The sequence below is a fragment of the Nicotiana tomentosiformis genome, chromosome 2 (genome assembly GCF_000390325.3).
Source record: "Nicotiana tomentosiformis chromosome 2, ASM39032v3, whole genome shotgun sequence".
In the NCBI taxonomy this organism is placed as follows: domain Eukaryota; kingdom Viridiplantae; phylum Streptophyta; class Magnoliopsida; order Solanales; family Solanaceae; genus Nicotiana; species Nicotiana tomentosiformis.
Genome location: NC_090813.1, coordinates 91,388,004 through 91,401,376, shown reverse-complemented (window position 1 = coordinate 91,401,376; position 13,373 = coordinate 91,388,004). Strand labels below are relative to the sequence as shown.

General features: G+C 34.3%; 1 protein-coding gene and 1 long non-coding RNA gene across 5 annotated transcripts; one reads left to right on the top strand and one right to left on the bottom strand.

Moving 5' to 3' along the window:
* Positions 1–113: 113 nt before the first annotated feature.
* LOC104097275 (phosphate transporter PHO1 homolog 9-like) lies at positions 114–12,843 on the bottom strand. Of its 3 annotated transcripts, XM_033656424.2 has the most exons (22): positions 11,924–12,832; positions 11,402–11,696; positions 11,264–11,312; positions 11,114–11,185; positions 10,896–11,025; positions 10,684–10,804; positions 10,308–10,566; positions 10,096–10,200; positions 9,955–9,999; positions 3,822–3,993; positions 3,128–3,440; positions 2,989–3,037; positions 2,833–2,904; positions 2,608–2,737; positions 2,169–2,289; positions 1,789–2,047; positions 1,596–1,700; positions 1,456–1,500; positions 1,175–1,324; positions 791–1,069; positions 573–712; positions 114–355 (listed from the first exon to the last, which is right to left on the bottom strand). In XM_033656424.2, the coding sequence occupies exons 1-22, from the start codon at positions 12,477–12,479 to the stop codon at positions 262–264; spliced, it is 3,561 nt and encodes a 1,186-aa protein (XP_033512315.1). In that variant the 5' UTR covers positions 12,480–12,832; the 3' UTR covers positions 114–261. The 3 variants fall into 3 exon arrangements, with proteins under 3 accessions (XP_033512315.1, XP_033512316.1, XP_009602127.1); XM_033656425.2 differs by lacking the exons at positions 3,822–3,993; positions 10,096–10,200; positions 10,308–10,566; ... (4 more) ...; positions 11,402–11,696; positions 11,924–12,832 and having other exon boundaries at positions 9,955–9,976; XM_009603832.4 differs by lacking the exons at positions 114–355; positions 573–712; positions 791–1,069; ... (8 more) ...; positions 3,128–3,440; positions 3,822–3,993 and adding exons at positions 8,414–8,879; positions 9,066–9,205; positions 9,286–9,564; positions 9,709–9,858 and having other exon boundaries at positions 11,924–12,843.
* Positions 7,258–10,708, top strand: LOC104097276 (uncharacterized). Of its 2 annotated transcripts, XR_686512.4 has the most exons (5): positions 7,258–7,390; positions 7,465–7,828; positions 8,811–8,931; positions 9,036–9,221; positions 10,317–10,708. It is a non-coding gene; the product is annotated as an uncharacterized lncRNA (long non-coding RNA). The 2 variants fall into 2 exon arrangements; XR_004507269.2 differs by having other exon boundaries at positions 8,811–9,221.
* Positions 12,844–13,373: the final 530 nt, after the last annotated feature.

The window sequence follows — 13,373 nt, the reverse complement described above, 5'->3', positions numbered from 1 at the left end:
TTGTGTTTTTATTACGTGTAAATCTGACTTTGTGTCATAATTTTTTATCAATAGATGTGAAGTGTGGATCATCTGGTGTGTTTTCATGTTTTTTATATAGAACGTAAAGAACATTTTCATGAACAAAACTAAACTATATTATATTATAAGCACCATTGATGAATGGATCAAAGAACTGTACGAGAAAAGGGAAATCAAGAAAAGAAAATAATTTTATCTCGAGTACTCTGGGTTCCTTTGACTTGTATCAGCTAAACATAGCTATAGACTCTTGTCTTCGTCGTAGTTGAAAGGCAGTGGTACGGATTTGGAGGCACGATATTTCCCAACGTTATTCAAGTGCTCATTTTCCAACCTGAACAATGAAAACAGCAGAACTATTGTTAGATAGAAGCACACTATCTTTTACGAGATGTCAAATAAATACACAAGTAGCTGGCTAACTCTATCAAATATCTGCTACACTATTATGGACAGTTAGTTATTGTTATCTTTTAGATGACTTGATAATGTAAAAGTTCTTTTACACTATCATGGGTAAATGTTAAACTCAAATAGATAATGCTTCCGACCTGAAAAAGTTCCACATGCCTCGGCGAAGGATCTCTAGACAGGCAACTATTGCAATCATTGCTTTCTTGTGCAGAAATGGTAGTTCTTGAAAATCTAGAACCAACTGCATCCATACTAGTCTCAGAATTATGTTAAGAACCTGCATTTAGACTTCAATCATCAAAAACTTTGATTTTCACCGGAAGAGCTTTATAATATAACCTGCTTCTGCACTTACAATGGCAACAAAGTAGACAATCTTGTGTGGCACAAGTAGTTTGTCTCTCAACCAATGGTTTCTTGAATTCCTTTGCAATAGACCCCAATCTATGACAATGTCCCAGTAAGTGTTTGCAACTGTAGTAATTCCTGAACTTGATGCTGCCATTACTCTCCAAAAGGTTCCTCTCTTCTGATCATAAAGTGTCCTCATTACAAGAGCAACAATGGTTGAGAGATATTTGAGGCTATTAAGCCCCTGCATCGAATCTTTCTCTTCAAATAAGCGGCGAAGACACTGTAAATATCATGAAATCATACAATGCGCCACATTAAATAATTGTCAAGATATATATAATAGGAAATGGGAATGATGATTTGGTGTGTGCAAAAATTATAACACCTGAATGAACCGAGACCAAAAGGGAATAATTGCAACGACTATGTATAAGATTTGATAAACACTGCTTTCTTGACATTTATTTGATCTTGTTCTGAAGTTGCCCCACACATAGTAGCAAACATAGAATTGCAAACTCCTAATTGCTTGAACCTGAAATACAAGATCACATTATAGTTCTTGCAAAATTTGCACATTACACTTACTGAATTATCAGCTTCTTGAATCCTCTTTTGGTATAATATAGAAGTTTCACATTTTAAAAAAAAAACTTTGAGTCAAACCTGGCTGGTAAGTTGATCTGCCAAGAAAAAATCTGGTAGAGTAACCTACAAAATGATGTGAGACATTTTACTGTATATATGTATGTACTTCAAGTGATATTAATGCGCGTCTGTATATCTCATAAACAAACTGCTGGTACCTTATAAAGGGGAGCGCATAGACAGTGCCAGGAACATCTTATAAGGAAGAAACGGCTTGAACGATATATGATGTTCAGAGGACAAAAAGTTATTAGAAGCAGAATCTGGAAAAAAAAAGATTTACAATCATTAGGGGTTTGTAACTTGAAACATTGTGTATAGATCAGTTGTAGAATGTTTTTCAAAACTTACAAACACCAGGACAAGTGGGATCAGCTCAGTCACTGTCTCAAAACTTCGTTTTTTTGGGTCCATGTCCATATCCAGGTGGAAGAGTCCAGCAGCCAATGCAAGTACTGAAACACCAGAAGCAAGGAGGAGGACTTGTCTGTAATTGAGCTCTGTTCCTTGCTTGAAGCCAAATATGAAGGGATAATTGACCCGAAAATGCCTCCAGTAGTATATGTTCCCCGCATACATGAGCATATGCAGGACAATGAATCCAAATAGACTGCAAAAATAGGGCTTCATGACTCGTACGTATTGCTTAGAACATGGTTTCGCTTAATGTAGAAACACAAGGGGAAAGAATCAATACGACTTTTTAAAAGACAGATGGTTAATTAGTTCACCTGTACAGTGGAAATATGTTTTCCATATACTGCCCACGACCCTTGTGCTCTAGAAGGTTTCTTGCATGTATTGATACAGCAATAGCTGCCACTAATGCTATTGAGCAGCCAGAGAACAAACCTATAGGTAAAATGTATATCAGCTACTAAAATGAACATATGGTTCTGATGAAAGTGAGATGACAGGTCAATCCAGATGCCTCTAAAAACTATGGTTATGATGCACTAAGCCAACTTTTTGTAACCTCTGATAGAGGCGATCAAGGATCTAGTGTTAGTTGATTCAAATGAGTATGATCTTATTATATATATACATTTACAAATTTATTTTGCATATGGTTACATAGTAGTTGAACCGGCAGAATCCACCCTAAATCTGCCTTTTGACCTCTGATTACATAGGAAGAGGAAGTTGATGCTAATAATGATGCATAATTACCCATGAAATATGTTACTCTATGCGTTTCTCTTTTAGCTTGTGGTCTTAATACTTTCATTCCTTTCCTTCGATTTCCATTGACAAAATGATTTATGAACGTGACCTCCACTCTTTCAGTGAGCTTAGAAACCTAAAAAAGCGAAGATCAATGCGAAGTTAAAACTATAGTTGCAAGTGGAATAATGCTGAGAGGGAAACAGCTTTTGAAACCGAAAGAAAATTTACCTCATCTGAGCTACCAAGATAAGATTTTTCAATCATATCTGAGTATGATTTAGAAGCTTTCCTTGAGGTGATCTGTATCAATAAATTGCAAGGTTAAAAGGCAAAAGTACTTTCTATTGTGAAATAGTTATAACTTCAGTGTAGTAGCAGTAGTACCTTATCATACTTCTTCATGATCTTGGAAAATGCCAACATATTTAAGAAACTGGGAACATTAAGTAGTAAAGTGTGAGTTGAGTTGAAGACAAAAACTAAACTATAAGTCCTCATTTGGGAGAAAAAATTGCACCATTACCGGTAGCTTTTTAGAAGTCGAAGCTTTTGATAAAACTCAACAAAAGCCTTTCTCATTTGCTCTTCAGCTTTTCTGAGCTCTTCTTTGCTGAATGATAATTTTGAGTTTGAAGTCATGCAGCAATTTCTTAAAGTCGAAACAGGTGTTTCGGGTTCAACATTGATTTTTACATAGTCCAAAATCTCTAGTGGAGCAGGCCTAAAACCAATGGGATTCATCTTTGTTTTATTTCTTTCCCTTGTTGTTGCTTCCTCTTCCAGAATTTCTTCACTGTTCATCTCAACTTCTTGAATTGCCTCCATTTCTGGCCTATCTACATTGGGGTTAAACAAGAATTCGAACAATTTATAGGGCAATCATTGGATGGAGAAATAAAGCAAGTGCCAACAGCTGGTACGTCAAACTTCTCGTATTTGCTCTTGACTTTAACAAAGTTCCAGCATAAAAAGAGTGGATTTTACATATCTACGGTTTAAAGTCACTCTACATTATACTTAAAGGTTGAAGCTCCATTATTTTCAAAAGCAAATGCGGAATGATTTTGTTACGACAAAGGTATGAATGACCCCAAATATAACGAGGGGTAAAAATTAAGATACTCAATATAGCAAATGGGTAACCCCCAAAATCCCCACAACCATTATTTTCCAAAAAGATGGAAGAGGAACATAATAGCCATAGTATCTACACTTACTTGGATCCACTGATGCTGGAGACAAGGTACTATTATCATTGGTTGAAGGATCCATCACTTGGGCAGTTTGCATTCCAATTGAAGGCTTATCAACCTTGATTCTTAGAGCAATAAGTGCTTCCATTTGTATACTCAACTTATCAGCCTCAACCTTCACTTCTCTTACTTTTTCCTGGTAAAAGGTTAGCACTTTATTGAATTCATCATCCAATCTCCTAAAGAAAACCAGCTCACATTCTCCACCTTCTTCACAAGACGCAACGAAAGTGGTTTCAAAGTCACCTTCTGAATTCACTACTACTGTCACTTCATCTTCATTATTTTTCCCAGGAGAACCTTTGAAACTGTTTTGTAGTCCACTAAATGCTCTGTACATAGATAGCCTTTTCCTTAAGGATCCTTTTGGGGTGACTGCAACTTGTGGTAATGGTGCATTCTTCTTTTTGAATTTCAAGATTTTTTTCAACTCATTCTTAAGAGAATTATAATCCATGTAAGCTTCTTGCCATTCATGGACCATTTGGGATGCATATTCTTTCCCAAATTTCATCTCTATCAAAGCTGATTCATTACTCTATGCCTTTTCTTGAGAGAAAAAATGGGACTTTATTTGTTTTACCAAATCCAAAAATGAAAAGATTGGTCTTTTAAATTGGATTTGGCTTCTAGCCATCATTAGAGAATATGGTCAGCAATCAAGTTGTTAAAAGGCACTATGTCTTAGCTGGTTTTGTTCTCTCATGCACAGAACTACAAAGGTGGCCTACTTTGAACTGCACTTAAAGGCACCCAACGTTCCAACAAATAACAACTTGTTTTATATGCTGATGTTTGGTCCCAGCGACTATTCAGTGGGTACATGCTTATCTCTTACTATCAAAAATATCGGATAATTCTATCTATCAAGATTTAGACAATATGAGAAGAAATCACATTAGTTTTTTTCGCCTGTGCAAAGATTTAAACTTTGAGCTTTCATGATTTTTACCTACTTTATTGAATGCAGGGCCGACTTCACTTACAGTTAAGCCACGCCACTTAACAGGAAAGCTCTCTAGATTTTACCTTGATAATCTTTGTGGAGTTTAGTGGTAACACCAATGATGACATAAACCGTCTTTTATCGTTGAAAAAAAGAGCATACCAACTGTAGAAAGTTTGTGTTTCATTGTAAAATATTGATTAAGCAAAATGCACGTTTAAATAAATATTCCCACCATTTCCCCTCTCTAAGCCCAACTCAATCTACCGCCCTCAAATTCATTCAAAATTACCCATCTTGTTTTCAGAACATTTCGGGAAAGCTCACTCCAAATTTGCACCATCTTTATATTAATGATGTTGATGATTTGCTTCAATTACTGTTGCATTTTTTTAACATAATAAGTTAGCTTAGTTTTAGGATAAATCTACTTTTTTAAATTTAAATTTCTGTTAGATTTTTTTAGGTTTGTTGAGATATTTTAAAATTTTTAAATTCTTATTATGCAGATTTTTCTGCAGATTATGTTCTCAAGTTGGCTATTTAAAGCCCTCTATGTTTAATAAAATAGTAGAGACATTTTCAATCAATATTTTTAATATTTTTGTTGTCCCATCTTTTAAAAAACCAACAATGGTATCAAAAGCTTCATTGGTCTTACGGGATTTGTGAGTTCTTTCAAATAGCCATTTTCAAATTATTTTTAACTAACATCAATTTTTAAAACCCATTTTCAAATATGGCAAGCAACAGATTCTCTTTGAATGCCCCACAAGCTTTCACTCTAGTGAAAACTAATTATATTTGGTCAGTGAAAATGAAATCATATCTTGAAGCTTATGATTTATTGAAAATTCTAATGGAAGATAGACCATTACAACCACTCCCTGCAAATCCTACTCTTGCCCAAATTAAAAACCATTCAGAATAGAAAACCAAAAATACAAAGTCAATACTGTGATTCAAAATTCAGTTGAAGATTCAATTTTTTCTAAAATCATTGAATGTGAGACAACAAAAGAAGTTTGGAAAAAGTTTAAAAAGGAGTATCGAGGAAGTGATCGAGTCACACAAATGCATATTTTAAATTTGAAAAGGAATTTTGAATCTCTTAAAATGCAGGAAGACGTAATTATCACTAGGTATCTGACATGATTTCTTCTATTGTTAATAGAATCAGGTTGCTTGGCGAGGATTTCAAAGATGACAGAATAGTTAAAAAAATTCTTGTGACGGTTCTAGAGAGATTCGAGTCCAAAATTTCTTCTCTAGAAGAGTCTAAAGATCTATCTACCATCTCTGTTGCAGAATTAATAAGTGCTCTTCAAGTACAAGAACAAAGAAGAGTATTTAGACAAGAAATGGTTACTGAAGGTGCTTTTTATGCACAAAACAAAAAAGAAAAGGTCAATTATCCTCTTTGCAAATACTACAAAAAAAAAAAAAAAAACACATCTAGAAAATTTTTGTTGGTGGAGACATAATGCAATATGTAGTATTTGCAAATAAACAGGCCATGTTACAAAAGTGTGTAAATTCAAAGACGCTCAACACAGTCCTCAAGCACAAACAACAGAAAGTAATTGAGGAGGAGCAATTGTTTTAGAGCAACCGAATCAAAGGAGGAGTGTTGATGATTTGCTTCATATACTGTTGCATCTTTTTAGCATAATAAGTTTGCTTGGTTTTAGGATAAATCTACTTTTTAAAATTTAAATTTCTGTTAGATTTTTTGGGTTTGTTGAGATATTTTGGAAATTTTAAATTCTTCTTATGCATATTTTTCTACAGATTATATTCTCAAGTTGGCTATTTAAAGCCCTCTATATTTAATAAAAAAGGAGAGACATTTTCAATCAATATTTTTAGAGAAATTTTCAGAAACTACTATTGTTTAGTGGCTATTAACTTCCTATAGCTACCATATACATAATTACGTTCTATAACTGCTATTCAATTGTTACGGTAGTGTATTCATATGTATTCGCGCTTTGTATTCATGAATACAATAACAAAAAGTACCTAAAATCAGGGCAGTCCAGCTGTACGCGCATGTATTCACATGTATTCGCGCCATGTATTCATGAATACAACAACAAAAAACGCCTAAAATCAGGGCAGTCCAGCTGTACGCGCATGCATTCACATGTATTCTCACTGCTGTATTCATGAATATAGTTGTACGCGCATGTATTCACATATATTCGCGTCATGTATTCATGAATACAATAACGACAATCCCTTAAAATTATGTATGTTTAGCTGTCTAAGAGAGGAAAAACATAAATAGCGTATTTCATGCCTTATTTCATGCCTCAATGATAGTATATAGCATACAATACTTATTTTGCTATAAAATATAAAATGTAGTTATAGAAAATAATATTTTAAAATAATTTTGATTTATAATAAATATGGTGAATATTTTCATATTTTTAAATATTTTTGCTGCCCATCTTTTAAAAAACCAACGGATGAGACCCTTATTCTTAATCTTTTCACATTACTGTAAAGAGTTAGCGGAAAGATTAGTGAAGCTACTGAGGCTCACAAGAGCTAAAAGACTTCCTTTTTCTGTTATCAAAAGGTTCAAATTTGTTTTGGGTTTTTCTCATGATTATACGTTCAGTTTCTTTACCTGAATTTTCTTATTAATTTCAGATTCCTCAAATGGATTTTAATGATTCTGATGGTTTTGAGGCTTTCGGGTTGGAGTTGGTTAAATGAGGGAGGATTTAGCTACTTCTGTGATGGAAAAAGGGTGGTGAAAAGTGAGGATTTTGTGGGTAGGAAAAGAGTGCATATTAGGTGTTTGACGCAATTACCAAGAGGGTATGATTTGGAGAAGATGGTGAGAAATTGGGTTGAGGAGTGGCAGAATTTACTGGCTGCTTCTCTCAGTTCCAATCGACCCATATAATCTTGAAACTCTTTCTTTAATGTTTGGTTTGCTTCGAGAAAGCTCACTACTTTAATCAAAGAACCACAAAATCAGGTCTTGCGATACCGCAAAGGTTCTAATTTGGTATGGCAACTTCAAACCATCCCAAAGAGTCATTGTCTCTGATTGCATTATCTCCCTCACTCTTTCAACTCCATCTTCCTTCTGAAAAATTGTTCATATGTTTATATAAAATGCAGAGATATATTTTAAAATGCGTATTGGCCCTCCTCATGTCCTTTTTATCCGTGGGTCCGAGTCTCTTAACAATGATGAGTAAATATGTTCAAATGTGTAACAGTAGGTTTATATATAATCCAATACATCTATTGAAAGTAGATGGGACAAGTAAAAACTTTATCCGTATAGAACAAGGGTATTATGTTGGCCGTCTTTACTGATTAATGTGTATTTTGAAAAGATATGGGACCTCACACATTCATTGCTTTGTTAAAGAAACTTGGACTCGTGTATATTGTCAGCTGTATTCTTCAGCTATTGCTTTCGCGTGGTTATGTTAATTTCATGCATCAATCATGAGCCTATGAAAACGATAAGAATTTTCATGAAAAGCTGCATTGGTTGTAGCATGTCTTGGTGGAGAGAGTCAACCAATTATCCATTGAGACTATTCATGAGCAAGTGTATTTAAGACTTAAAGAATGTATCTTTTGGATCTAAACCAGTTTTTGGTGCATTAAGTTCAGAGACAACAATTTGTAGAACGTATAAATCTGAAGCAAAAAAACGTAAAGAACATTTCAGCCTCTTGATTAAGGATTTTTCTTCTAGAGTATCGCAGTAGATCTGTACTGTTGTCATTTTTCAGTTTTAATACGTATGGAATCCTTAATCAAGAGGCTAGAATCAACTTTCTTTTTGTCCTATATATACCTTCACCGTTTAATTTCATGAACAAAACTATATATAAACACCATTGACGAATGATTCAAAGAAATTGTACAAGAAAAAAGAAAATCATTTTGAGTCTTGAGTTCTCTGGATTCCTTTGACTTCCTTTTATCAGCTAACTAAACATACTTATAGACTCTTGTCTTCATCGTAGTTAAAAGGCAGCGGTACGGACTTGAAGGCACGGTATTTCCCAACGTTATTCAAGTGCTCATTTTCCAACCTGAACAATGAAAACAGCACAACTACTGTCAGATACAAATATGTTGTAACAGGTAACATGTATTATTTTTCAGGTTATTAATCCTACTTTTTTTTAGACGGTAGTTATCTTTTTAGGTGACCTGAAAATGTAATCTATCATATTGTTGGTGCATAGAAGTAAAACTTGATAAATAATGCATCTGACCTGAAAAAGTTCCACATGCCTCGGCGAAGGATTTCCAAACTAGCAACAACTGCAACAAATGCTTTCTTGTGCAGAAATGGAAGTTCTTGAATATCAAGAACCAACTGCATCCATACTAGTCTCAGAATAATGTCAAGAACCTGCATTTACACTCAGGTAATCAAAAACTTTCACTGCAAGTGTTTTGTAATTTATTTTTCAAACCTGTGTCTGCACTTACAATGGCAACAAAGTAGACAATCTTGTGTGGAACAAGTAGTTTGTCTCTCAACCAACGGTTTTTTGAGTTCCTTTGCAGTAGACCCCAATCTATGACAATATCCCAATAAGTGTTTGCAACTGTAGTAATTCCTGAAGTTGATGCAGCCATTACTTTCCAAAAAGTTCCTCTCTTCTGATCATAAAGTGTCCTCATTACAAGAGCAACAATGGTTGAGAAATATTTGAGGCTATTAAGCCCCTGCATCGAATCTTTCTCTTCAAATAAGCGGCGAAGGCACTGTATATATCATGAAATCATACAATGCACCATATTAAAAATTGTCAACATATATATATATATATATATATATATATATATATATATATATATATATATATATATTGTCAGAATGATAATCTTTTTATGTGCAAAAATCTTCACCTGAATAAACCGAGACCAAAAGGGAATAATTGCGACGACTATGTATAAGATTTGGTAAACACTGCTTTCTTGACATTTATTTGATCTTGTTCTGAAGTTGCCCCACACATAGTAGCAAACATAGAATTGCAAACTTCTAATTGCCTGAACCTGAAATGCAAGAGCACATTATAGTTCAGTAATGCAATATTTGCACACTGCATTGGCTGAATTATCCATTTAAAAAGAAAAGGCTTAGTGTCAAACCTGGCTGGTAATTTGATCTGCCAAGATGAAATCTGGTAGAGTAACCTACAAAATGATGTGAGATATTTTAGTATCTATGTAATTCCTGTGATATTACTAATGTGCGTAAATTTGTATATCCATCAAATAAGCTGCTGTTACCTTATAAAGAGGAGCACATAGACAGTGCCAGGCACATCTTATAAGGAAGAAACGACTTGAACGATATATTATGTTCAGAGGACAAAATGTTATTAGAAGCAGAACCTGAAATATTTTTAAGATCATTAGGGGGTATGAAAATTTTTGAAAACCTTTTTGTAGATCAGTTGTAGAATGAAGTAGAAGAAGAACTAATATTTTTCTAGACTTACAATCACCAGGGCAAGTGGGATTAGCTCAGTCACTGTCCCAAAACTTCGTGTTTTTGGATCCATCTCCATATCCAGGTTGGCCAATGCTGCAGACAATGCAAGTACTGCAAGACCAGAAGCAAGGAGAAGAACTTGTCTGTAACCTAGTTCTGTTCCTTGCTTAAAGCCAAATATGAAGGGATAATTGACCCGAAAACGCCTCCAGTAGTATATGTTCCCCGCGTACATGAGCATATGCAGGACAATGAATCCGAATAGGCTGCAACGATACAGCTTTATTACTCATATGTATTGCTCAAAACATGGTTTCGCTTAATGTAGAAAGACAAGGAGCAAGAATCAATACGACTTTGTAAAAAACTGATGGTTAGTTCACCTGTAGAGTGGAAATATGTTATCCATATACTGCCCACGACCCTTGTGCTCTAGAAGGTTTCCTGCACGTATCGATACAACAATAGCTGCCACTAATGCTATTGAGCAGCCAGAGAACAAACCTATAGGTGAAGAGTATATCAGTATGTATTACATAGTTCGAACTGAATGCAATGGATTCAGTTAATGCTAATAGTTAGGATGCATGCTTACCCATGAAAAATGTTACTCTATGTGTTTCTCTTTTAGCTTGTGGTCTTAAAGTTTTCATTCCTTTCCTTCGATTTCCATTGACAAAATGCTTTATGAACGTGGCCTCCACTCTTTCTATGAGCTTAGAAACCTACGATAGCAAAGATCAACGCGAAGTTCAAACTATAGTTGCAACTGAGAGGAAAATATGCAGTTTCTGAAACTGAAGGAAAATATACCTCATCTGAGCTACCAAGATAAGATTTATCAACCATCTCTAAGTATGATTTAGAAGCTTTCCTTGAGGTTACCTGTATAAATTAATTGCAAGGTTAAAAAGGCCAAACATTATATGAGTACTTTCTATTGCCAAATCTTCAATATAATACCTTATCATACTTCTTCATGATCTTGGAAAATGCCAACATATTTAAGAAACTGGCACATTAAGTAGTTAAGTATGAGTTGAGCTGAAGACAAAAACAATACTATAATTCTTCATTTGAGGGAAAAAAATGTTCCATTACCAGTAGCTTTTTAGAAGTCGAAGCTTTTGATAAAACTCAACAAAAGCCTTTCTTATTTGTTCTTCAGCTTTTCTGAGCTCCTCTTTGCTGAATGATAAGTTCGAGTTTGAACTCCTGATAACATTTCTTAAAGTCGAAACAGGTGTTTCGGGTTCCACATTGATTTTTACATGGTCCAAAATCTCTAGTGGAGCAGGCCTAAATTCTGTTGGATTCATCTTTGCTGTTGCTTCCTTTTCCAGACTTTCTTCACTTGTCAGCTCTACTTCTTGAATTGCCTCCATATGTAACCTACCTATATTTGTGTAAAATCAAGAATTACAACAACAACAAAAAAAAAAAACACAGTGTATTCCAACAAGTGGGGTCTGGGGTAGTGTGTATGAATACTTTATCCCTACCTTTAAAAAGGCAGAGATGATGTTTCCGGTAGTGTAAAATCAAGAATTCAAACAAATAAAATGGCAAATCATGGAATGTAGAAACAAAGCAAGTGCCAGCAGCAGCTGAGATTGGACTTACTTGGACTTCTAAAATGAATAGGATCATTGACTTGGGCACTTTCCATTTCAATTGAAGGTTTATCAACCATAATTCTTAGAGCAATAAGTGCATCCATTTGTTTACTCAACTCATCAGCTTCAGCCTTAACTTCCCCTACTTTTTTCTTGTAAAAAGTTAACACTTTATTAAATTCATCATCCAATCTTCTAAAGAAAACCATTTCATATTCTCCACCATGTTCAGATGACATAAGAAACATAGTTTGATAATGGCCTTCTGATCCTTCTTGTTGTACTGAATTCACTAATATAACTTCATCATCTGTGTCATTATTATTACTCAAAGGTGAACTTTTGAAACTGTTGTATCTACTTTGTAATCCACTAAATGCTCTGTACATAGATAACCTTCTTTTTAAAGAACCTTTTGGGGTGGCTGCAACTTCTGCTATAGGTGCATTCCTCTTCTTGAAATTCAAGATATCTTTCAATACACCTTTTAAATAATTGTAATCCATATAAGCTTCTTGCCATTCTTGGACCATTTGAGATGCAAATTCTTTCCCAAATTTCATCTTTATCAATGCTGGTTACTCTATGCTTTTTCTTGATGAAAAAATGGACTTTATTTGTTTTACCAAATCCAGAATGAAAAGATTGGTCTTTAAATAAGAAAGTTGGTTTTGGCTTCTAGTCGTGATTGGAGAAATGGTCAACAAGAAGTTGTTAAAAGGGTAGCCAAAACTTTTTAGTTTCCTAGAATGTCTAAGAAAAAGTACAAACTTTTTGAACGTCTTGATAAAATCAACGTGTTCTATTTTCTCCAGATAGTTTAGGACTCAAGGAAATTTTCTTCCCCCTAATAAAAATGGCAGGACCAACCCAGAAATATCACTGTTCCTTCAATCAATATTTCAACTACCTCTCTTAATACTAATAAATTGCATGTAAGATAAGTGGGGCTGTGGCAGTTAAAGGAATATGGCAGCATCAAATAGCGATTTCTTCTTTTATAATTGTGGTGTTTGGGCCCGCGCACTTGACTATTCAATGGTACTTATTTGTGTTTATGTTTTATCGCTAAAGACTTGGACAGATAATAAGAGATTATATTATATTTATTTTAAAATCTCTGCAAGAATATAAAATTTATGCTTTCGTGATTTTTTTAACAACTTGACTGTCAGGCCACACAGTTGAACATAAAAAGTCTAGTTTTTAAATTGTTAATCATCTTGGAGTTTAGTGGTAGCACCAAATGATGACATAAACCGTCATTATCGTTGAAAACAAAAGCGTATCGACTGCAGAAAGATTGTGTATTGAACCCAAAAAAAAAAGATTGTGTTTCATTGTAAAATACTTATTGATTAAGCAAAATGCTCGATTAAAATAAATCTGTGTCAAGAAATGCAATAATGTGTTCAATTAACCTTTTAACCTTTTATTTTCTAGAAGTCCTTTCAGAA